The sequence below is a fragment of the Embiotoca jacksoni genome, unplaced genomic scaffold (genome assembly GCF_022577435.1).
Source record: "Embiotoca jacksoni isolate LCO1_2020_lvr unplaced genomic scaffold, fEmbJac1.0.p SCAF_1, whole genome shotgun sequence".
NCBI lineage: Eukaryota > Metazoa > Chordata > Actinopteri > Embiotocidae > Embiotoca > Embiotoca jacksoni.
Window position 1 is genome coordinate 13,623,088 of NW_027185229.1, and position 25,373 is coordinate 13,648,460.

General features: G+C 42.1%; 2 protein-coding genes across 5 annotated transcripts; one reads left to right on the plus strand and one right to left on the minus strand.

Annotated features, from left to right (window-relative positions):
* Positions 1 to 908: 908 nt before the first annotated feature.
* znf831 (zinc finger protein 831) lies at positions 909 to 15,110 on the minus strand. Of its 2 annotated transcripts, XM_069175720.1 has the most exons (5): positions 15,030 to 15,110; positions 14,572 to 14,787; positions 8,650 to 12,983; positions 6,029 to 6,312; positions 909 to 3,921 (listed from the first exon to the last, which is right to left on the minus strand). In XM_069175720.1, the coding sequence occupies exons 3-5, from the start codon at positions 12,941 to 12,943 to the stop codon at positions 3,046 to 3,048; spliced, it is 5,454 nt and encodes a 1,817-aa protein (XP_069031821.1). In that variant the 5' UTR covers positions 12,944 to 12,983; positions 14,572 to 14,787; positions 15,030 to 15,110; the 3' UTR covers positions 909 to 3,045. The 2 variants fall into 2 exon arrangements, with proteins under 2 accessions (XP_069031821.1, XP_069031909.1); XM_069175808.1 differs by lacking the exon at positions 15,030 to 15,110 and having other exon boundaries at positions 14,572 to 15,002.
* Positions 13,869 to 25,166, plus strand: cstf1 (cleavage stimulation factor, 3' pre-RNA, subunit 1). Of its 3 annotated transcripts, none has more exons than XM_069176146.1 (6): positions 13,869 to 13,953; positions 18,927 to 19,117; positions 19,206 to 19,483; positions 19,573 to 19,770; positions 19,986 to 20,376; positions 24,689 to 25,166. In XM_069176146.1, the coding sequence occupies exons 2-6, from the start codon at positions 18,949 to 18,951 to the stop codon at positions 24,946 to 24,948; spliced, it is 1,296 nt and encodes a 431-aa protein (XP_069032247.1). In that variant the 5' UTR covers positions 13,869 to 13,953; positions 18,927 to 18,948; the 3' UTR covers positions 24,949 to 25,166. The 3 variants fall into 3 exon arrangements, with proteins under 3 accessions (XP_069032247.1, XP_069032161.1, XP_069032328.1); XM_069176060.1 differs by lacking the exon at positions 13,869 to 13,953 and adding an exon at positions 18,639 to 18,679; XM_069176227.1 differs by lacking the exon at positions 13,869 to 13,953 and adding an exon at positions 18,667 to 18,684.
* The last annotated feature ends 207 nt before the right edge of the window (positions 25,167 to 25,373 follow it).

Consider the following 25,373-nt stretch of genomic DNA (forward strand, 5'->3'; position numbering starts at 1 on the left):
ATGCATCATTGAAGGTATAGCTTAAATTTCAAAATATTTGTCTTTAAACTTTAAGTTGCACCTCTTTAACCTTCTTACCCATGAAACAAATAAATGTCAAAAAGGTCACTACCAGTTACGATCCCACTTAAAATGTCACTGAACTCTGCAGGTCTATTACTCTTTAAGCATTTTTATCTTATTGTCTTGATTTTTTGAAATATTGTTTTGGTTCAGTCTCAAAGGAAGTCTAACTTCTACCAATGACAAATCCATATATTTTTCTCTGGAGGAGACTGAAACAAAACTACAACTGGATTTAATACAAATTTTGAAAGTGTGAGTGTCATTGTTTGGACTTCTGTTTTATTGTGTTTATTTCAATCTGAAATTTAGGGTTTCCTGTTTAACTTTGTAGCTTTGTTTGCTTTAATTAAGTTTGAGTTTTTCATTTCCTGTTATTTCCAATTACTCTTGTTTTACTTACCTCTTTTTGGTCAGCTGCCCCACCCTGATTGGGTTCATCTGTCTGCCACTGTCCTTCCCTCCCTGGTGTATTCAGTCAGTGTGCTCTCCTTCCGTCAGTTTTTTGTTTGAGTTTTCCAGTTGGGTTCTTGTGCATTTCACACCCAGTAAGTTCTGTCTTTCTGTGAGTTCATGCAACAATAGCAATAACATTTGCACAACGTGCTTCTTTGCAGCTTACATATAGTCCTTAACTTAATGCACTATGTAGGTTTTGTGAAACAGCTCTGCTTTATTCACACATGGGCTCAATCGGACATTACACAAACTTTGTACTGAGTTTAATGTCTGATTCAAACATTTGCGTTCTCACATATAGCTCCTCTGACTGCTATCTAAATAAATGCAGGGTTTCAGTTATCTGTAAAAGAACTGTCAGAAGTTTATCTTAAGAACAGACACACAATCAGACCAGGCAAAGGATTTGTGGTTAATTTTTAATGTATGACTTGTGTTAAAATGATTGAAAACACAAAAAAAAGTGCAATAAATCTGGGACTCATTCAATTAGTTTGTTTAATGCTTGCTTGTGCATTCTTGCCAATGTAAAATTAGAAAAGACAAAGAAAACAAATATTACTATTTGAACACAATAATACATCAGCTTGCAACTTGACCAAGCAAATAATTTGTGCCCATGGCTTACCTTTGTACCAAACAAGCACTATCAAGTTATCTCGCATGTTGAACCAAAACAGGCCTGAACAGATTCATTGGAGCTCATTCAGCACTTCACTCACCTGTCAGCTCCAAAAGGTTTTATAACCACTAATGGGCTGAATAGCGACAAGCAAGTCAGCGTGAGCCATAGCTGTGGATTTATCTACGGAATGTTACACAAACACACATTTCCTGTGCCTTGCTTATTACTCATTACAAAACCCAGACTGGGAAAAGGGTCATGGCCCTCCAGTCACTGCCTGCTTCACCTGGGGCATCTAATTGGCAGAAGAGATCAACTTAATACATATTTGGCAACATGTGTGCATGATTCACACAAACAGGTGTTGTCTGGGAGGGCTACAAAGGGCAATTTGTGAGAAAGAGTCTGTGTGGGAAGGCAGAAACAAATGCTGGTGAATTATGTGTATATGTGTGGGTGTAAGTATGTGTGAGCAGGATAGAGGTCACACAACATTTCTTAGGGATAGAGGTAATCTCATTGGTTGGGTTAAATCGCAGAGGGAGCCACAATGTTCCTGTTTTTACTCATGAAGCCAAGCAAAAAGACATGAGGTAAAACAGGAGAGACCTCGTAATGTGATGGCATAACAGAAAAAGTATCCACATTGTTTTTACAGATTTCACTGTGATTCCTAAAAAGGAAAGTTCATTTCAGGTATTTCTATAATCATCAGTTACTACACGAGTACACGACAGGAAGCTGCATGGAATAGAGGCATGCTATTTTAGTCTGTACTGTATGTGTTTCTAACTAAAACTTGAGCCAGGCTAGATTTTCTGTGTTAGTTAAAGTGACTTTGCGTTTACCGCACAATGGATCCAGAGCTGAAGGAAGCAGAAAAAGAAAAAAAGAAAAAAAAAAAAAAAAAAAGGGAACCTGCTGGAAGAAATGTAATTGCAATGCAAAGTTCAATCAACTTGAACTCCATCTGACCTGTAAACTCAAGACTGGGTTACAGACCCTGAAGCACTTCCTCCACTCACATACCTGGACATTGTACATGATGCCACTTTTGGACTGAATGCATATATTTTGTGTGAGTTTAAAAGTTACAAATCTAGCATCCCATTAACAGTTTTACAGTGGCTGGGTGTGAGATCTGCTAATTCACAAGCTGGCAAACTGCAAGAGCACAGTCATACTCACAAAGATATGCCTGGATTCCCATTGGCGCTGATTGTGACCATTTTAGACAATGCTTGTGATTCTACCAGACGCGCAGCAGAACGTGTCAGAGGCATCTCAGAAGAGGCTCCCCACTTTACAGTAAATATACACCAGTCCATTTTTGGTGGAAATGGCACTCATGGCTAATTGGCCGACCCAATTACATCACTCTGTCAGGCTACCTCATAGAAGTTATAGCTGTGCTATGTGGAATTCAGTAGTAAGTTGGCACTCCTCTTTTCAGCCAAATTATTGAACTAAACAAACTGAAAAGAAATGTCAGCTTTGTGATTATATCGTTGAGTCAAAAGAGGTAAGTTTGATCAGTCTCAAGATTTGCTTTAATCTTGATCCTTTTAAATAAAACAAAACATGGATTTTTGTACTTGCAGAGGACAGATATGTTTAATATTTGGTTAGTATTGGTTATGTTAAGTAGAAATGAACAGAAACCGGATTTTACAAGCCAGTACAGTGTGTGGAGAAAAAAAAAAGAATAGTTATAAAATACACATAAAAGAAAAATAACTACAGAGTTTACAGATGTGGTTCTGTGGCTCTCCCCACTGAGTTAATTCAGCCATTGATATTACTTGTGCATCCTGAGCAATTTTGTCTCAGAAAAATACACATGTATAGCAAACAAAATTCAAAATAGAATATGCATTTATTTTTTGTCCACTTTTCCCTTAGAGCTCAATGATAAGCTTCCCTTCGTCATCACTACTGCTGGTGTCTTCTGTGTAGTCCAGGCAGCTTTGCACAGGCCTCACGCCACCGGTCAGGCCCTCGGCAGGCTGGTAGCCGAGAAGCGGGCCAGAAAATAAAATAGGCTGGTATTTGTTGGCAATGTCAGGTCTCCCAGAGTTATTGCTCTGACCCATGTAATCGTTTGTTGAATTATCTGTAATGTCATGCCTTTCATTATGTTCTGCGTATGAAAAAGGCTTTGATGGGGACCCAGTATTCTGGTTGTCCTTTGATGTTTGAATATCTCCTGTCGATCCGTAGGGTGTGGGGGAGAATGTTCCGACATAAGGTAAGAGGCATTCGTGACTTTCTGATGGTAACTTATAAAAAGAACTTCCTGAAAGAACAGCTGCGCTGTCGTTATCTGCGGCGAGTTTTCCTTGCTGAATGGACGGTTTGCTGATGGTGGTTTGCTTTTGGTCCTGATGAGAGAATGTTTGAGTTTGTTGAAGGCCAGGCTCAGTTCTTGAAAAAACATTTTGTGTTTCTGAAAATGTAACCTGTGCTTTAACATCTCGACTTGTATTTAATTCACTTAAGATTTGTTTTTGGTAGTTATGGATAAAGCTGCATTCCCAGTTTTGTTGTGAGAGATTTAGGTTCTTTATTTCCAGTGGAGGCTGTGGCAAATTGAAAAGGCTAGTCTGGATGCTGCTGGCAGATAAATTAAAGTTATTTGGTGTACTTAGAGCTTGCTGAGGGCTCTGTAGAGGGTATTCAGACATTCCTGAGTGTGTCTGGGAAAGATGCTGAAGATGCTGCTCAGATAGCCAGGAGTTTTTAAAGGAACCTGCCTCGACCTTTCTGTCTTCTCCCTGTTAATAAAAGAAGAATATAAGGCACATTACCATCTTACCATCACTACAATGCAATCATTGTCCTCCACCCAATGAACCTCATCATTAGCTTTCTGCAATGCTCAAATACTATAAGCTTGTTGTGTCCATTGAGTTGTGAATTATGATAAAATCGTGACAGAAGGTTGATGGACCATTCAGTTGTTACAAGCACTGCTCTTAAGCTATTTATTCTATATCTTTAAGTATGTTATCTGATGGAAGAAATTCGTCCTTACAAACAGACTTTTGCATGTAATTGTTGTCAGCTGCTTCATTCTGGTATTGTTTTAATGAATTGCTGATGTTTGAAATGTAGGCAAAAGACTCATAAATCCTCATAATTTATTTCCCACAGTTTGTGGCTCTGTAATATACATAGTTGTCAAGTTGTATAAATCTTGTTATTTTCTTGCACCACTTTATTCTCTGTTTTGACATGTTGGAAAGTTTTACTTTTATTGTGCTGCAAATATTTCATGAAAAAGAAAGAAACAGAAAGAAATAACACAAATTCTGGCTTGGCTGAATAATTTTTCTTGGTAAATGCCAATGGAAATCAGTTATGTGTTATGTGTTGTAACAACCCATTTTGCCTGAAACGTGTTTGCACATGATCCCCCAAAGAAGGACATTCTGAATATGTAAGAGATTTGTGGAAAACCTTACTTGGATTAAGAATAATTAAAACAGTAAAAAGTGTTCAGGAAGAATGCTGCATTGGAAAGAATCCTAAATTCAAAGTGTTTATTTACTGACTTTGCATTCGAGAGGGCTTATGTTAAAGAAGTGGTTGCAGAAATACTCATCCATTTAAGTAAAAGCACCCATGCAGCAAAAGAATAAAGGTTGGTTTTTTTTTTAAATGCATTACAAGTAAAAGACCTGCTTTCAGCATCCACTTAAGCAAAAGTACCAACGTATTACTAAAAATATTTACTTAAATTATTATTAGTAGCCTGTTACCCTGTTAGATATTTTATACATTTGCTATTTTCATTCTAAATTGCATTTTACTGCTTTAGCTGGGTGCGATAAAGTTAGTCCAGTCATCCCAAATTTATAGGGGTTGGGCCTCAAATTATGTCAAGATAAGTTTTGAGGGTTGTGAGGTGGTTAAACAGAGATGAAGTTAAAAAAAAAAAAAAGTTCTGAAACACAGAATTGGAATAATTCCCTTCATCAATTATGTTAACAACCAATAGTTGTAAACAATGATTGTTGAGAATTAATCAAATACAGTGGATGCTTTTCCGTAGGCTAGCTATTTTTCAACCACTGACATTTACGTTCGCCACAAACTCTGTGTATGTTATGAATTTGTAGAACAGATAACGGAAACACTATATCAAGTGGATAAACTGCTCTTCAACATGTTAGGTTCACATTAGCATGAGCTGACAACCCAAAACGTTTCACAATTTAATGCTGCAGTGTTCAATAGCATGTTGCAGAGTCAAGGAGGTGGTTTTGACAGGAAGAACGTGCACTTGTTTCACAATTTGTAAAACCCTGTACGAAAGTGGTTAGCAAATTCCATATTATTAAACACCAATAAAACAGGGCACTACAAAAACATTGACAAAATATTTCTGATACCGCACATCCCTCATCTTGCATTATCAGTTAACATATTTCATTTCATTTAACTGTTAATGACAATAATGGATTACCAATTACCTATTATCATATAGTTGCAAACAATGATTGATATCTTGATTGTTAATGAAGATGCACAGTAATGATGGTACGTCTTAACTAGTCAAATTTAAGTTGAAGACATCTGAAATTACATTACGTAAGAGTTGCCTATTCAATTGTTTGGAAAACAAATTCAAGATATTTTCAAGTCCATTTTGCCGGTCCAAAATATAAATTCCTTTTAAATCCTGACAAGGATTGAATTCGAAATAAAAATTATCAAGATCTACCTTTCATGTGTTAAAAAGCCTTACAATAGCTGTAAAGCCATTGGCCTTTTTCAAAACATGCCAGTATGTGTACTGTAAACACTGCATGGCGGGAAACAAGAAATGCATTGTAAACATGCATGCAGCGAGCAGTAATTTGATTTACTCAACCTCACCTCCAGCTTCTCCTGATCTGGTGAAAGCGTGTGTCTGCAGTTCAACTCTGCCTTGCCCTTCTGTCCTGGCAATTTGTCTGTCTTGATTCCTCTGTTCTTATCCTCTCCCATCTCCCCACCACCACTCTGCTCCTCCAAGTACTGGTGGTTTGTCTCTCTGGCCTCTTGGCTCTGCTTTGCACCCAAGTTTGTGCTGTCTGGCTGCCCAGGAGCCCCTGCAAGTTCCCATGTCTGTGGCTCCTTCTGGGCTGCACATCCCACCAGGGAGGCTCCCTCCATAAGCTCTTGAAGTAGAAAAGCAAATGAAAAGCATGATGAAAGTGTTGAATCCACCATTTCAATTCTTATCAGTCAGTCTTGAAAGGTGCCCATTTGAAACGGGCTTTGTTGCTATGATAATACCATTTATTCATACTGGCTATTAAAAAAAAATGCTTTTTATGGTGCTTTCCCTGTGTGAAAGTGATGGGGGACCCAATACACAGTCCTTGCTCTATGCAGGAAAATATTCAGAAGTTAATCAATGACTTCAACAATGCTACCGTAGACTAGTGGCAAGATTTAACCATAACCTGACAGAGATCATAATTATTTAGAGAAAAATTTAATTTGCGGTGAACAAATTCCCATTGTTCTTGGTCTCCAGTGTCAGTGACAGGTAATTGGATGTAAACAAGCCTCCACCCACAAGAGCCCTGCTGAAAGATCTAACAAATGCACTCCAGCTTGCCCAAGTCCAACAGAATTGTCCTGCGCATCACATTAAGATGATGTAAAAATCATTTGGTAGTCTTATAAATATTTTAGAAAAAAAACATTTGCTCTGCTTAGGTGCATATGTTGATGTCACATTGCATACCACTAACTTTGGCACAGAATCCTTCATCTTTGATTTTAGGAAGCTGAATGACTGAAACTTGGAAATGGTTACAACTTCCAAAAAACGATCAATCGGCAAGTTACAACCTGGACCTGAAAGGTTTGATGTACATGTCAATGCTGAAGAAGAGACAAAGTCTATTTGTTTTTGTTTGCAAGTTTTTGGTGTTATTAAAAGTGGCTGAATGAATCTTCTGAAAAAAGATCAAACGAATCAATAGTCAAAGCTCTCGATCACCATTTTACAAAAGGCACAAAATGGTTTAATCCACTTTGCACGAGGATTCACCTCTAAACACAGCTAATCGAACCGAGGGAGGAAGTCATGTCATTCCCCAAAAAAAGGGAAATTGCAGTACAAAAAAAATATACAGAAAGGAAAGAGAAACAAAAGTAAACTGAGGGGAAAATATCAAAAGAAAGGTGAGCACAACTAACACAGTTTAGGAAAAGGTAAAGTTTATATCAGCAACTGCTGGATTGAAGGTAGTCAGCCAGAAATCTAGCTTGGAGTATATCTGCGTCGTGTAAAAAAGTATTCAGTAACATAAATTAATCAGCATCATAGCTGCAATGCCATATGATGTACAATATCTGTCAATATTGCCAAAATATATCAAGAAAGGAGGGTTGGGATGTGGTGAGATTCTATATTTTGCAAACTTAAGCAGCTATCACAGATTCAGTGACCACCACAATATATACAACATATTCATGTGTACAGTTATTGACTCAAACATTAAAACAATTCAATTAATTTATTTATTTTTTTTTTTTTTTTAAATGAAATACCTTGTTGCTATCTGCAGTGGGAAATAGTAGGCCTACTAGAGAATTTTGTTTTGGTACATAGTGGTACATGGTGTAAAAGGATTGGGAATATCTGGTCTAGGACTACCAGAAACCAGTGGATGACGGTTACTGAGTGGCAGCTGTTTTATTTATCCTTTGCTTTCCTTTGGCCTTTTAACCCTGTTATTGTGTGCAGTCCTCTCTCTTCTTTTACTTAAAAAGTGGAAAAATAAGTGTTATGCACTGTGATGGGATCAAATGACAATTTCATATGGAGGACACAGTTATGCGTGAAAGACTGGGTGCAGCTTACATGTCATAGTAATTCGAGTTATAACAGTCAAAATGAAAACCATGTGGACTTTGAGACAGGCTATTTAGTTTTGAGAGGGTTTTTTTTTTTAAGTAAAGCACCTTTTGATTGCTTTTTCCTGCAGTTAAAATTCCCAATAGAGTATTTAATTCCTTTGATAGATAGAAAAAAGACATATCAGTTGTGGGTTTTGGTGACCCTGCAGTAAAAAAAAAAAAGCATGGTCAGGTGAGGGCTCGATTCTGCAAACGTATGATCATTTACTGCCACCTTGTGTTAGAGAGGGGTCCCTGTCTTTCAATTTGCTCCGACTGAAATTTTTTTAGTATAAGCTACTATAGTGATGTCTGCTCAAGCAAGGTATAACTGAAGGACAGTGATTCTTGTGTTGTCTGGACATTAGATTTTAAATTTAAAAAAAATAATAACTATAACATTTTAGCGATAACAAACTTTTTACCCAATATGAATGTGGAATACCCTTACAGTAAATTATTTACAATCTTTGATACATTTTTATTCCAGTATGCAAACGTAGAGAGCCAAATTAATGACAAATGCTTAAATTGCACAGCATATCTTTAAGATCCCAAGCAATAATATGTGAATCACTAATAGAATTGTAAGTCATAAATACCTGCACTCGAGCTCAGAACAGCTGGAATGTCTTTGGGTCTTTCCACCCGGATGTTAGAAGACACTGTGATAAGTTGACCGGGTCGTTCTTCTGAGGGAGTAGAGATGATTGCGTCCTTCAGTTCTAATGAAGGGGCGGAATCGTCTGAAGGTCCCTCTCTCTCACATCTCACGTTTGCTTGTTTGGGTGAATTCAGAGTCTCAGATAATGTAGGTTCCACCCGCTTACTGCAATGGATGGATGCCTGTGGGTTCAGCTGTTGTGGAGAAATGGATTTATTGATTGAAAATGAGAGTTTATTCGCGCATGCAGCAGTGGGGCCCTGACCGAGGCACTCCCCACTTTCCAACTTGCTGCTTTTGTACGCCGAGGGTTCAACCTTGGTTTTCACTGAGCCAGCATTACATGAGGCTTCTTGATTTTTAAGTTTGTGTTGGCTTTCTTTGCCCACTAGTTCACTTTTCATGCTACCGTTATTGACTGGGCTGGGAGAAAAAGACGTCACGCTGACCTTGTGTTGGCCAGAGTGTGTTTCTGAGACCGCTTCTCCTTGGCTGACCCACGTGTCCAGCAAAAGTTGCTCCTTAACGCACAGGTTCAGAGAAAGGGTCTGTTTTTCCTCCGAAGTTTGGCTCCCTCCTGACTTTACACCTCTGAGTGAAGCAGTAGTTGACATACCATTGCCTACACAGCCCTGAGTCTCTGTGACAATGTTTACATGACTGCTTTTGTGTGGGTGTAGGGACAGGCCGAGAGTTTTAGGAGGAATGAATTCAGCTGATGCTGCAGCCTGAGTAGAATTACTGTGTTCAGCCAGATGGCGACCTGGTTCCGCTTTCCCATACTGTACTGACAGTGGAGGTGTTATTCTCTCCGTGTTCAGTGTGGGAAAAGACTCACTTTTGTCTACTTCCTTTTGATGTCCTGGCTGTTCATGATTCCTTCCCTCATTACTTTCCACGGTGACTAAGCTTTGAGCTTTATTTTGGACACCTTCTGGGGTTTCCATGTCAAGTCTCTGTGTAAGGTTAGTACCTGATGGACACTCAATCTGGGGTTCAATGAGGGCCAACTGCTCGTCAGATATGATCTGGAAGCAGATCTGAAGGTCTGCTGTGTGTACATGAAACACATTCTGAGCAGCTGGCTGCACCTGGTCAAACGGTACAATATGACAAGGTACAATTGGGTTGTGTGGCCCAACGTGTGCACTGTTTCCAGGGTCCAACAAGTCAGATTTTGCTGATTGTCGTGTGTGTGACAGAGGAGGGTTAGGGCTAAGGTAAGGCTGCTCTTGTGAGACAGATGTTCCAGCAGCAGCAGACGTCTGACTGTTTGCTGTGGTTGCTGCGAGTGTAGCAGGGAGGTCGGCAGCACCAGGTACAACAGATCTGGGTAAAAGCAAAGGTGTTAAACCTTCTGCATATTTTGGAGACTCTATCAAAGTGCTGCATAATCCTGCCCGATAATCTTGTCGGCAGTTTGTGGTTATCGTGGTATCTGCAAATTGCCTGTGCACCACAGCTCCACTGCATGCTGAATACAGATTGAGTTGTGATGTTCCAGCCTGACAAAAGGTTGTGACTGTGCAGGGCAAGACAAGCTGGTCTTGTGTGGAGTTGAAAGCATTCATATTCTTGACATCACAAGTTTGCATCAACGGTGAAGTGACTTGGTCCCTACTATTCATTACACAAGTCGTGAACAATGGTAAGGTTTGCTCAGAGTGAGGAGATGATAGAGCAGAGATAAAAGTGCGGCCATCTGTTTCTTCGAGTTTAACTCGAGGTGAAGGATTTGAGTCAGGCTGAGCGGCATTAGGTAATTTGAGCTGGTACTTGGGCAGGAAGTTGTTCTTGGCAGCAGAGGGGACGGAAGTGGCTGGCGAGGTGGTAACAGACATCGCATTTGCATTGATTATGCATGGTGGGAAGAGAGCTCCTTTAAGCTGAGAATGTTTTGAACTTTCTTGAAGGTTGATATAACTGAGATTTGTATCCTGCTGAGGCACACTGCTGGTGACGGAGAGAGCGGGATGAGTCATTGTGTTTGGGTCAGTCTCCATCTCCAGAGGCCAAATTACTTTGTCATCAGTTCTCTGCTTTTTCCTGTCAGAGGGAATGTGGGCTCTGCAGAGCTGCGATGTGGAGTCAATATGCTTTTCCTCATTAATCAATCTCCCAGCCTCTGTTCTGTTCACACAGTCTGTTTTGTGACTAACTAGTGATCCAATAGAAGGTAATGGAAGTGTTGACAATGACAGATTTCTCCGAAGTGGAGCCTTAAGAGAGCTGCATGATGAATTAAGCTGACTGTTTTGTAAATTCAAATCCACGGCAGTGACAAGAGATTGATTGGCAGGAGGGCAGTCTAGGTGGCCCACTGTTGCACTGCTGTTTGTTAGGTTTATTGTTGAGCCTGCTGTTGTTACTGTTCCCTTATGAACTATTGGCGAACTTTTTTGTAGACCATGAACAACCTCATGCTCGAGGTTTGTCGAACACTTCCTGCCTTTGATAACACTGTTATCACCACTTTTCTCAGCGTTGTAGAGTTTTTTAAATGTTCCTCCCCCGTACATGTACCACTTGTTGTAAGCAAACTTCTGCGTTTTCTTCCTCCGGAACTTTCTGTTGCTTGGCTCTCCACAAATGTCACCCCCATCGCAGCTGAGACTGCCGGTGCACGCCTCCTCCACAGATGAATTCATGAAGAGACCGTCTGTTGCGTGGTTGCAGTCTACGGCTTTCTGCCGGACCAGTGGGCGGTGGGTGGATGCGTGCTGGTTCATAGGCTTGATTGTGAAACCTGTTGGATTGATCTGGCCAGAGCTCCCCCTCCGGACGTGTGTTACATAATTGCTCGGATAGGAGGAGGTTGGGCTGCTCCTCTCAGGCTGTAGAAGTGTAACGCTGAAGGGGAGGGAATTGCTGCGGGTTAAAGGGGCATGCTCCATGGTGGACGAGCACTGAGTGGGCACAGAACTGTACAATCCTGGCTTCCTGTTTTTTTGTAAGCCAAAATTCTGAGTCTGACCGATCCTCATATCAAAGTGAAAGGAGTCTTTGTAGGTGTATGGCATAGGGAGGTCAATACTACCCTGTTTTGACAGAACTGTCTTCCGTGGCCTAACATTCTCCAACTGTTTGTCCTCCACCACAGCTGTATTCTCCGAAATAAGCTTAGATATGCGCTCTTCAAGTGTCTTCTGCTCATCCTCTCTTGTTGTGTCTTTGGGCTCCTGTCCACAGTGGCTTGCTTCCAAAGGTTTGTGTTTGCTGGTGGTTTCTTCAAGATGCTCCTTGGTGGATTCTGTGAGGGAATCCATACTGTGTCCAGGTAAAACACTGTTGGGGTCGGGATAGTGATCACTGCTTTCACTAAAGCCGGAGTCTGTGCTTTCATGACTCTGTGATTTCCCTCTGGATACAGAGCTCTCCCACTGCTTGGAGAACAGCGTGGCTTCTTGTCTCTGAAGGGTTAGATGTCGGCTAGCAGTCAAAGGAGGTCTTTCATTTTCTGTCCTCTGTTTTTCCTCTGTTACCTTTCCATTTTCATTTGATTCAGTATTGTGACCTGTGAGGGTCAGCTCACTCTGCTCACCGACAGAACCTTGCGTCTTTAGAGAGAAAAGTATCGTAGTATTGGCAGGAGTAGCGCTCTCAGTGGCAGGTAGGGTGGCATCCTTTTCCATGCCTCCTGACTCCACACTACGTTCATCCAGAGATAAACTGGAGGTACAGGTCTCTCTTGAGCTGGACATGCTGTCTAGGCTGCCAAGGCTGCTCTGCTCTGATTCAGATGAAAGGCGGGCGTGAGCCTGAGTCCTTCTATGTTTGTAGAGGTTGCTCTGAGTCTTAAAAGAAACTCCACAAGTGGTGCAGGGGTAAGGCCGCTCCCCAGTGTGGCAGCGGAGATGCTTCTCCAACACACTGGGCTTCATACAGTCCCGTCCGCAGTGAGGACACACGTGCTTTCCAGCAGACTTGGGTTTGGCTGCAGGAGCAGCAGCAGCCAGATTTAATCCTGGCTGAGACTGCAGCCCACCAGCAATATGGAGCGTCAGAAAGGGAAGTGTCTCCTTGGAGTAGAGCGGTGGTATGGCCACATGGAGTGTGGTTGGCTCCCGGGCAGCTGCCGGAGGCTGATGGTAAGGCTGCGCTGCTAGAGCAGGCACTGTGTGGATGTAAACAGCCGTTAGTGGGGCCTGGATGTCCATCCTTTTCTCTGCCTGCGCTGCGACGGAGCTGATGTGCACGGGAGCATTCGCCAATCCTCGCTTGCCAGTCTCCATGGTAACACTGCTGCTGTCGTGATGTACCAGTGCCAGGTCTCTAATTACATGAAAGATAAGAACAGTTTGCATTAGACCTGTGCTTTGCTGCGGATCTGTCTATCTGAGAATGTTTCAAGGTCTCTCTTAAATAAGAAAATGTGACTACTTCAGGAGAATATTTTGTTCTTACATTGGTGGATGAGAGAAAATGAGCACAAGAATGTACTAAAGCAGTTAATGATGACAGATATGCAGTACCCTTCAGGACAGATGGCTAATAAAGCAATTCATCCTGTCTTGATTTTGCATGGTGATAAAATCCAAGGAGGTCTGTTTTGCAATGATGCCCACAATTCTAGAGCACCAAAATAAAAATGCATCTACATTGAAGTGACATCATTGTTGTGATGAGCAATAATACCCATGGTTACAAAGCACAGAGAAAAATAGAAGCATCTGAATCAAGGGTAAGAGGTTCAGGAAACCAACTCTTAATGTTCTGTGTGCAGGGAGTGAAAATAGGAGACAAAATATATACATACAGTAGAAGCGGGATGATGTAGGAGAGTGACTCACATGAGCAGAGGGATGAGGGAGAGAGATCAGATACTCACATGTTACATCAGAGGCTTTTATCTCTCCAATTGAAATGTGCCTGCTGACATTAGCTGTTACCTCTGTCACCAGTCTGCACCAATTATATGGAATACCCTTGATGTTCATGGTAGCATGTGGCAGCTGTCATATTTGTGCAGTAATCTAATCAAAGCTTAAAGCCGCCTCCATGAAAAGATAGCTGTCCACATATTAGGGAAAGCAAATTTAATTTCCTGATGCTGTGATGCTTCCTCTTCATGTATGTTGAGTTTGCATAATTCACCCACAGAGGTACAGTTGGCATGAAGCGCACTCTTTTGTTGGTTGTACAGCATTTGCACACCCACATTAGAGACTTTTTATGCTGCTGTGAAATGAAGAAAGTTTGTTTCTGATCTTGTTTGGGTGGCATCTCGGTAAAGGATCACTGTGTGAGTATACTTTACTTTTATGACATTATTTACTTCAATCTGTAGCACTGCAATGTGCTTTCACTTCCTTCTGTAAATATGACATGTATGCTTCATCTCCATGGAGAAATACAACTACTACAAGGTTTTGTTCTACAAGCGCTTGTAGTCAGTTTATAAATGTGTGTCCAAGCGGGAATGATTTTGATAATTGGTCACACTATACTGAAAAAAAACAAACAGCTTTTGCATGCAGGAAGATCAAACATCAGCAAAAAAAAATAAAAATGACTAGCATTAAAATGTAAATAGAAATAAAGACTTTCCAGATGTTTCTGGTTTCTCATGACTGCGAGATATTTGGTTAGGTTAGGTAGTTACTTTATTAATCCCCGAGGGGAAATTTTTTAATTTGAATTTGTTTTTCCTTCTTATCTACTCTTTTAATCTCATTTGTAGCTTCATTTTTGACCACATGAGAGGAAAGTTTGATCAGAGGAAATATCTGGCAGTTTTCATCACAGTGTAGGTAAGAATTACACTACAGAACCCAAAACATGCTGTACTGAACTAGGCCAAAACTCAGGCGCAACAGTTGAAAAACAAATAGCAGAAAACAACATAGCAGAAGTCACTTACCTTCTTCCTTTACACTCCAATCAGTGAAAATGATCCATCTTAAAAAGCCCACTACACTGAACAGCCCCATCCTCAGTGTACCTGCTCATTTTAAGCTGTTCTGTCATCCAGGCTGTGTATTCCTCTCCAATCTGATCTTCTCTCACAGCTCTTTGACACGAACTGTTTCTTGTCACGAGGAAGCGGAAGAAATGCAAATGAGAGAGAAGATGCACTCTGAAAGTGAGACAGAGAGGAGGAGAGTCAGGGAAGGAGAAGGGCTGGCTGGGTGGCTGTCAAACAAAGACTTCCGGAGGACAAGTTGAAAACATAGATTATACAGAGAGAGATCGGCGGGAGTAAAAGAGTGGTGAGGCCCTGAGCACAGATGGAAGGATCTGAGGCTAATACAAAGTGTTGCTCAGTAAAGTGAAAGCAACTGTCTGGTAGAGGAAGTGCCGTGACAAAGGCAAGCTTACCTTCAACAGCTGAATGATTGACTTTACCATCAACAGTTTGAGGCAGTACCTGACATCTGGCTCCCTTATATGCTCGCTCCCCCACCTACCTACTTCCTCCCACAGACTGTATTTCATACACCCACATAGACAGAGTTCAGCAAAGCTATTGTTGATGGGGCTGCTTGCCTGCACGTGTGCTGCTCTCGCTCTCTCAGGCAGAGAACAAATGGATGAATTGTGAGTGGCCAAAGAAAATTTCCCACCTCCGACTACAGCCCCCATGATACCGTATGTATCACTTTGCAGGGGTACAGCAGTTCACGCAGCACATACTTATACAGTTGTGCTTTTTTTTTTTTTTTTTTTTTAAATCAAAATGTCTGTTTTATACTTACAGCAAAACCATGGATTTTAAAAACAGAATCCATACTGTGGTCATTTGTTTCAGACAGAGAATAGTGTGGAAATGTGTGGGGGTTTTGGCAGCCGTTTTCCTCAACATGACCCATAGTAAAGTTGTAAACAAAAGGCATGATGAATTTGTCTTTAATGTTACCAATAAATTAAATTAATTAAAATTAAGAGGTAAAGATTTCGCAACTAACAATACATTACTGTCTTCTTATGGTTCATGACAGTATAAAAGGACAAATGCAGTGGATATTTTTCACATACATACCCACTCTCTGCCCACGAAATGACCAATGTCAGTTCTAGTGGCAACTGTACATTGAAGGTGAAGCCTCGTAGTGGATGGTCTGTTACAGGATAATTAAGAAAATCATGTGATTTAAACATAACTGCACCACAAGATAACGGACTGCATTGGATTACATGTTTTGGCCACTTGGGGGCAGCACAACAAGGTGTTAACAGAACACTGACATATTATCACCTTACACAGTTATATGGATGTGTTAGCAAGCATTTAGGTATTTAGGTAGACTCAGTGGATACCAACCAACAACAGCATTTTTTTTTTTTTTAATGTAGCGTTAAGGCCACCTGACTATCTTAAACTATGTGGTCAATATTCACCAGCTTTGTTTTGGTCACCACCGACTTCTGAACAAAATTATTCACATTATTTTCAGCTGCCTTAAGTTTATCTTTTTTTTTTTCTATTTCTATGTATGAACGTGAATAGAAAAAAATTATACTCTTAAACCCTCCAATGTAAGGGATGGGCTCTGTTTTTCTGACCATTATGTCATCGTGTTGGATCGGCCGTGCAATTATCAGATGACATCTGCTGAAAGAAAACAAATATTTTTTATATATTTTGCTGCAACAGACTCTAGCCGGTCTCCAAGGCAACTGCAGGCTGCTCCGCTCAGACCATGCTTTGTGTTGATATGGCAACAGGACACCTCCTACCATGCATGTTTTCTACCGTCTTCACACTGCTTCTCACAGTCCTGCAGGGACTGCAGGAAGCTGCCAATGTTGTTTTAATAGCAAATGTGGCCTTCAGCGCCCATAGAGTTTTTGGTTTTAAAATGAGCTGTGGTGCATTGCTTCGCGAATTGCATGCTTGAGGCTGGTAATGGTGATTGCACGACCTGGTCTTACTGCAATAGCAGTAATTTCCTGTTGGGTCTATTTTTTAAGGGAACACTGGCAAGATAATTACACAGGTCCACAACATGTGTCCAGTCTACATGCAGTAGCGCACAAACATGAAAGACACTCAAAATCAATAGGTTACAAGGTTATTATTGTGTGGGCTACATCAACCTGTACACTGCAGATCCGTTTATTCTGCAGAGAAGCGTCTTTTCCACAAGTATACTTGGCAAATCTGCCATGGCAATAGCAATTGTCCAAAGTGCAAGCACACCTGATTTTTTTTTAAGGAAACGGGAGAAGACATTGTTACAGCCAAAACACGATTAATTACAACTCCTTTGGATCATGTGCCTCACTTTGCTCTCAGATCTGCCGTTAAACAAGAAAAATAGGATTTGGAAATACCCTCAATGCACTTGCACTATTGTCCTTAAAATATAGCCCTTAGTTGTTTTGATGCAGGTATTTTGACTTTTACTCATGTGGATACAGCTGTTCATTAGTTTTCAGCCATTAAATGGGATTATCCGGACATGTTGAGTCACACCACTGATGTTAGCTTGATCCCAATGGCCACAGATACTTCTTTAGACCGAGCTCAATTGAGCACATTGAGAAGTTCACCCTCAGGTTTGACCTAATTTTGAAACTGTCTGCCTCAGCACACTGCGGTAAATAATCATGAAGTTATGGTACTGAAAGTCCCCCAGTGAAATATTTACCCTTCTTCATTATGAAAATGGCCCCTCTTTTCACAAAATGGCAGATGGTGTCATTTGAATAAGCCTATGTCTTAAGCAGACAGAACTTTCACAATCTGTTTGTCTTTTTTGGCCACCACACCTATCACATGTAATAAACCACATTGCAGGAAGTTGCAATTGAGAGATTGTGTGTGTGTGTGTGTGTCTGTTTTTTCTTTTTTGGGGGGGCGGGTGGGCTGAATTGCAGCAGGCCTATATGTTCCACTTATATGTTCACTAATGCCTTCTTAGTAGCTAAAGAAGTAGCAGTCTCATGTCCCACTTTTATCTTCCACCATTCTATTCTGCTGCCAAACACAGTGCATTTACCTTTCACTGTTGAACTGCAAACCATCACACCCTGACACAGTCATAGAAGCTGTAAAATTACTTTTTAAGTTATCACTGGCATTAAAGTGCCAAAGCATAAATCAAATCCTGAGCAGATGAAGACAGCTTTTCTTTCTTTGTCTGAGATGCTGCACTTTGGCACCCTCTGCTGGGATTAGTGTAGGTAGGCCTTTATGTGTGAGATACAATACTTTTTTTTAAAAACATACAAAGAAATTATTTGCATTAAAGTGTAAGATTTGGGTTACTAAAATACATAGTATAGTAACAATGTATTTGGTATTGTTGATTAGGGTCCTAACATGTAGCCTATATATATATTTTTAAGGGAACAATACCGAAAAAAATACTATGACTTTACAGTTGCTTTTACAGTTTTATAGTAAAGAAGAAGCAAATGTCTACTCACTGCTGTAGAGTAATACAAAGACAATTATTCATTATTTATTTATTTATTGATGCTCCCTTATTGATCACATTTTGCAGCTTGGGTTATCACCAAGACTGTAATTTTGCAAACACCACCCTCCAAGCTATAACACCATTGTATAATTATCAACATATGGTAAACAAAATTTGCAAATTCCGTTTACCGAGAAGGAAACCTCACTCTGACGTGTCATTTCATTAATACTTGACTGAAATTTTGTTTGTACATAATATATATAGATATATACTGTACTGTATATACTGTATATACTGTGCATTTTATATTTTTTACTGCTATTTTACTGCTTTCTATTATTCTATGATTATCTTATTGCTTCCTGTATGCTGCTGTAGCGGAAAAAAAAAAGTCCCCTCGGGGATTAATAAAGTAACTATCTACCTACCTAAATGTTCAGAAGCGGATTTGTTGTTCTCTTGTTTTCTAAATAAAGTTGTTTAAAAAAAAAAAAAAAAAAAAAAAAAAAAAAATGTCGGCGAGTATGATGACGTATGACGCAAAAACGTACGACGTAACGCACGTTCGTTCCAGAAGCGCCATCCGGAACTTTGAAGCGGGTCCGGTATTTAAACGTTTGAACATTTAAAAACAATAAAAACAGCCTCTCATTTCCCGCCTTTAAGTAGCACATGCTGCTTTTGTTGCAGCGTACATACGCTTCAAGCCTGTTCTGGATTTTTTTTTTGCATCCGCAGTTAACCTTTGTTTGTTTTTTCTTTTTGTTTGTGTGTGCGCGAAGCTAACGTTGTTAGCAGCACTGCTAAAAAAAAAATTGTTGCCCGACGTGGTTGTCTGTGGTTGCAGCTCGGGCGACGGAGACCTCGACATGTATCGTCCCAAACCGACCCTGAAGGACCGACAGCACCTTTACAAACTCATCATCAGCCAGCTGCTCTACGACGGATACACCAACATCGCCAACAGCCTCATCGGCGAGGTCAAGCCGCCCAACGTCGTGTCGCCCTCCGAGCAGCTGATGCAGCTGGCGAAGATCGGTGAGAGTTGTTTACTCCGTCCGCGACCGCGCTTTTGTTTGTGTTTACTAACTCGCGCAAAAAAAAAAATCCCTCCGACCCGTCGCAGGGATGGAGAACGACGACAGCGCCGTCCAGTACGCCATCGGACGCTCGGACACGGTGGCGCCCGGGGTCGGCATCGACCTGGAATTTGACGCGGATGTCCAAACCATGTCTCCGGAGGCGTCCGAGTACGAGACCTGCTACGTCACGTCTCACAAGGGTCCGTGCCGCGTCGCCACGTACAGCCGCGATGGACAGCTGATCGCCACCGGCTCCGCCGACGCCTCGATCAAGATCCTGGACACCGAGCGCATGCTGGCGAAGAGTGCCATGCCCATTGAGGTGAAAGCATGTTGGAGAACACGGTCCCATCAAATGTCCCATCGGCCGTCTCCCTAACTTTTGTCTTTATCTGTCCCTCTGTACGCCAGGTGATGATGAACGAGACGGCGCAGCAAAACATGGAGAATCACCCGGTGATCCGGACACTGTACGATCACGTTGATGAAGTCACCTGCCTCGCTTTCCATCCCACTGAGCAGATTCTGGCGTCGGGCTCGAGAGATTACACCCTCAAACTGTTTGACTACTCGAAGCCCTCCGCGAAGAGAGCATTTAAATACATACAGGTCAGCACGTTTTTATATTAAATCATTTCTCAAAGCTTTGGGGGGGGAAACAAAACTAAAACGTGGCCTGTTTACAGTGGAGACGACCACCTGTAAAAAAAAAAAAACAAATACAGGACAATTGAAACGTCTTACCCAAGTAAAACTTTGCTTGCCGATGTTTTGGTTTTTGTCATCGAATTCCCTCGTTTCCCCCCCCCCCCCCCCCCCCGCAGGAAGCGGAAATGCTGCGCGCGATCTCCTTCCACCCGTCCGGCGACTTCCTGCTGGTGGGAACGCAGCACCCCACCCTGCGCCTCTACGACGTCAACACCTTCCAGTGCTTCGTGTCCTGCAACCCCCTGGACCAGCACACCGACACCATCAGCGGCGTCAGCTACAACCCCTCCGCCAACAGCTACGTCACCTGCAGCAAGGACGGCAGCATCAAACTGTGGGACGGCATCTCCAACCGCTGCGTGACCACCTTCGAAAAAGCCCACGACGGGGCCGAGGTCTGCTCCGCCATCTTCTCCAAGAACTCCAAATACATCTTGTCCAGCGGGAAAGACTCCGTGGTCAAACTGTGGGAGATCTCTACGGGTCGGACACTGGTGAAATACACAGGTAATATATATATATATATATATTATGTAATTTGTAGCGTCTTAAAACATGAATGAGGATAGCGGTAGTGAGTTTCTTGCAACAGTTGCACTTTTAGTAGCGACGAACCAGCCAAAACATGCAAAAAAACAAGAGGGTGGTAAATTTGCAAACGCCCGTGGGTGCTTCAAGGGATTACCTCGGAGGCTCATGCGAATTCATGCTGCGTATTTGAGACGGAGGAGCTCTCCCGTGTTTCGTCGACTTCTCCCGTCATTTTGTGGACAGTTGCCGTCTTCTCCAAAAAAAAAGCAAGACAAAACTCTCTCGTGCCATACATTCTAAAAAAAAAATAAAAAAAAAACAGAATCGCAGGTGACACTTATCAGCTGGTTTGAGCTGAGCTGTTATGAGCCCAGAAACACTGTCGCAACGTCTTAAAACGGAACGTCTCGTCACACTTTTTGTTGTTGTTGTTGTTGTTGTTGTTGTTGTTGTTGTCGTTGTTGTCGTCGTCGTCGTCTGAACCGGCCTTCGGAATACGAACAAAACTTCAGACCAGCCGCCGGAGTCAGATCAACCGCCTTCACACATTTAATTGACTTCATAATCATATTGGCTCAATTTGGATAAATTTGAATTTAAAATGTAAAATTCACAATGTCTTTTCCATATCATAAATCGCTGCCAGTTTCCCGAGGGCTCGTTAAAATGCGAGTTATTTCATTGGCGTATCTGGGCCCGGCCGCGTCTGCACGTCAGGAGTCGGGGCGGCCACGGCTGCCTTCACTTCTTTCCGCAGCTCCCCGTCCAGCATCGTCCGCTGCTGCAGTTCGAGTGGAACATCACATACTGCAGCCTTTTATATTCATCTCAGTAAGCGATGTCCCCCGTCCCCCGTCCCCCCGACCGCCTCTCGTATACACACACGTATGGCACAGAAGATGATGATTTTTAGATTAGATTTAGACTTTATTAATCCCACAGCGGGGACATTTAGTCTTCACGGCAGCACAGAAACACAAAAAAAAAAGGTGCACACAATATGAAAAAGATGCGCAAATACGTATACATAAAATAAGATCGATTTAAAAAAAAAAAAAAACAACTTACTTTCGAAAAAAATAAAAGCGATGAATAAATACGCAGACTATATACACAAAAACAAATAAAATACAAACAAATATAATCAAAATAAATAAATACAGCTTTTTGTCGATCAAATAATCACATCTCAAAAACATCCGGCTCCTTGCGAACAAACAAGTCTGAAAAGAGCAATCTATAACAAGTTTGATAATCTGACTTGGACTACTTGTACAGATTAGTCATTCACTGAGCGGAAGCAAACTTAAAAAAAACAACAAAAAAAGAAGTTTTTAGTTGAGGTGGAACATTCCTGTGCCGGTGGACTGTAAATGCAGCAACTCGTGTTCCACAAATCGCACCCCCCTTTTTTAATTGCAAAGTCCAAAGAGCTCCATCACACTGACGCACATCACCAAGAATGCGCCGACTGTTGCGGCTTCACCTGATATTCTGATAAATGCTGTTGCGAATGGAGCCCTCCCTGCTCGGGTGATAACGCCGTCCTCTTTGGTGTTTCTTCTTTACCGTGACGTTTCCTTCCCTTTTTCTGCGTACGACCGCCGTGTGAATTATTCTTGTAAATGCCGCTTAGCTCAGAGCAACAGTGACAGGAGCAGAAGTGACGGTGCTTGTTTCGCTTGAACCTTTGCGTGCTCTGAAACCGGGGGAATTCTTAATTCGCCGGTTATTTGGAATCATTGATAAGTTGTTGTTCCTTTTACATAGAATGAGTCCTCCTGATTTCATCACTGCTTACCGAACACCGAACACAGCTCGCCGTGTATTGGATTAGTAACACGTTCTTTTTCTGTTGGGTCTGTGGTCCAGCGCGATTGATTTTAAGATAATATAGTATATATATATTTTTATTTTGCTGTCACTAATGAACTGCTGTCCCACAAGTAACTGAATGACAATTTAACCAAAAGGAGTTTGTGTCTTTCAGCATTTGAACCAAGGCCTTCAGTGGTTTGATCAAGTGAAATAGCAGCTATAGCTCAGATACATATTTATTCAACATTTAGGTCAATGTAATTATTGGATCAGATTCAAAGATATTCATTGATAAAGAACTTTGATCTTGATTGGCCCTAAAAAAAAACAACAACAAAAAAACAACAACATCAGAGCACTCCTAGTGTCCACTGCTGTGGGAACTAATCCCTACTGTGAGTCAGCTGATGAAGCATCCCTAGCTGACATTGAGACATTTTAAACGTGATGATAGCGACTCAACACAGACAGGGCGACCTGATAGAATATGACTTCATGTGAAAATCACAATTTTAGCAATACGAACCGAAACAAATATCGGGTCAGCTGTCAGATTTAGCTCAGCAGCAATAAATGAAACCGGATCTCTTGAAATACGGCTGCGCACCTCACGGCGGACCTCTTCTCGGCTCAAGAGGGAACCAGAAACGTAAAAATCACCGGGTCCCGGCTGACACCGCGACAGTTTGAGACACTTTTTCCGTCGGCCGTTCCACATCTCCTGTGACTGTTTAACTGTCCGTTCACCGGATCCAAAGTGAGCCCGCACAACAGACACTGGCCTCCCGGTCCTCTGCGAGCACTTCGTCATCTGCCCTCACACCCCCACGTGACATTTCTCCAACACTCGAGTCAGACTGATCCGACTTAGACAATCACATCACTTAAAAAAAGCTGATACTGAAACAGCGCTTGGCCCCCGCTGAACTCGGCTGACTGAAATAGACTGCTGAAACCAGGTGACGGCAAAACGTCGGTTTGTCCGCTGCTAAATGAGAAATGGCAGCGGTGCAACGCTTCAAAAGAAAACAAATCACTGTGAGAGTTTGCTCGGTAGAAAGTGCTTATTTTTAGACTATTAAATGTCACAATTTGCTTATAACAAAATACTTAAAAGGAAAAAAAAAAAAAGCAAATCACTTGGACGCCAAAAATACTGACACTGATACTTAGTTGACTTTCAGGAGTCATAATCTCAATTTTATTATATTTCTTTCCCATACATAATTTCTATCGAAAAATAACTGCTGATGACTGACGGTTTAGCGTGCGTGTAGTTTCGGTCGCTACACAACAATTTGAAATGCAGTTGTTTTTTTTTATTATTTAGTAAAGTAAACACTCCAAATATTTAGAAATATCAACCATTGCAAAACGCGGTGCAATCTCAAGCTTTAGAAACGCACAAATTAACACTTTGATCTGTGGTTTTCTACACTAAGGACACGGCCTGTAATTTTGAATTTACCTTTATTGGAATTTTCATCAAATTTGTATGTTCAGCAGGAGCTCCGCAGGTTGGTTTGTTGATCCGTACTGTTGCAGCTGAGGAGTTGCAGGTTCTGGCTGCAGGAAGGTGCGATCAAAAAGTTCCAAAAAGGTTCCTTTCGTGTCCACAAGGAGCTCGGCGTTTGCGCAGAGCAGGGGGTAAGACACCTGAAAACCAAATCCGGTGAGAAGAGGCGGGAGGGGGAGAAACTCTTGAGCGGGAGAGTTGTGATGTTGGAGAACCAAATTGCCATCGCGCCACAGTTCGGGTCATTTGCCCCAAATGTTTTCCTTCCGAAAATCACAGGTGAACTCGGTGTTGACAGTCTGACCCCGGGGAACGAATTCACGGTTGCGCAACGCCACGATAAGTGACACCCCGCCCCTCTGAAAGGCGAATGTCACTCAAAACACCTCACCCGATTCATCGCTTTAGTCCCATAGATTTTCTTGCCCATTTAAAGATGTGTCTGTTGCCCATTTCTCGAGTGCGACACCGGATTTGATGTGCTCTCTCTCTCTCTCTCTGCCCAAGTCTTCAACGGAATCACAAATTTGGCGTTCGAATGTAATAACATTTGAACTGTAATAAAAATGTACCGCCGACGTGCACAGGTAGGTCATTTATGAGGGTGGATCAATAGGGTCCGAGACTGCTCCCATTGCGCACGAACGAGGCGCAGCACCTCCACGCGCCGAAGGTGTAACCCCGACGGGTAAGTGTCACAGTCCGATTTAATCCAAACAAATCCCGTGTCGGTTCGCTCGAATAAAACATTTTCCACAAAACCGACGGCATTTTGCAGACGTACGTCCATCGAGCACCGTTAACTGATTGACGGGGGGAATCTGTCACCGTTATCGGTGTAAACGGCAGCCAGAACCGTAAAACGGGGGGGGGGGGGGGGTTTAGTCGGACGGTCAAGTTACCTGCCGACGAAAACCGACGCTCCCACTGACGTGTTCCTCCCGCGCGTTGCAGGTGCGGGGCTCAGCGGCCGTCAGATGCACCGCACGCAGGGCGTGTTCAACCACACGGAGGACTACGTGCTGCTGCCCGACGAGCGCACCATCAGCCTCTGCTGCTGGGACTCGCGCACGGCCGAGAGGAAAAACCTGCTGTCCCTGGGCCACAACAACATCGTCCGCTGCATCGTCCATTCGCCCACCAACCCGGGCTTCATGACCTGCAGCGACGACTTCAGGGCCCGCTTCTGGTACCGCCGGACCACCACGGACTGAGCCACGTCTCCCAATTACAAAGGGAGCTCTCTTGACTCTTCTGAAGCCTTCCCACGAACTCGTGGCTGTGGCGTCTTTTAATGGTTGTTGTTTTTTTTTTGTTGTTTTTTTTCTTTTGTTCAAACTGGGCAGTCGGATTTGTGGGACAGTACTTTAGAAAAGAGAGTTGTCATCGCAAGATCTTTTGAATAAAGAGTGAGGTCACCGTTTCTCCAGAAGTTCTCTCTTTTGAGTTGTAACACTTTTCGCTCACATTTCTCAATTGCATGTCATAATTGACTACCTCTTTTCCACGTTTATATTTTGTCGATGTCCTTTGCTGTAATTCAGATTTTTATTAAACAGTTTAAATGAAGAAGCCTCTGCCACGAAGTTGATGGTGAATAGTCCCCCTCATATCCTGTAGCTATTTTAAGACCGTGGTT

Bases quoted from the DNA above. Each gene is read 5' to 3' on its own strand.
- cstf1 (XM_069176146.1), top strand. From the start codon at position 18,949: ATGTATCGTCCCAAACCGACCCTGAAGGACCGACAGCACCTTTACAAA. The intron at 19,118-19,205 runs GTGAGAGTTGTT...GACCCGTCGCAG, and splicing joins GATGCAGCTGGCGAAGATCG to GGATGGAGAACGACGACAGC. The intron at 19,771-19,985 runs GTCAGCACGTTT...CCCCCCCCGCAG, and splicing joins GAGCATTTAAATACATACAG to GAAGCGGAAATGCTGCGCGC.
- znf831 (XM_069175720.1), bottom strand. From the start codon at position 12,943: ATGGAGACTGGCAAGCGAGGATTGGCGAATGCTCCCGTGCACATCAGC. The intron at 6,313-8,649 runs GTATTTATGACT...TTCTACTTCAAG, and splicing joins TGTTCTGAGCTCGAGTGCAG to AGCTTATGGAGGGAGCCTCC. The intron at 3,922-6,028 runs GTGAGGTTGAGT...TTTTATTAACAG, and splicing joins CAGATCAGGAGAAGCTGGAG to GGAGAAGACAGAAAGGTCGA.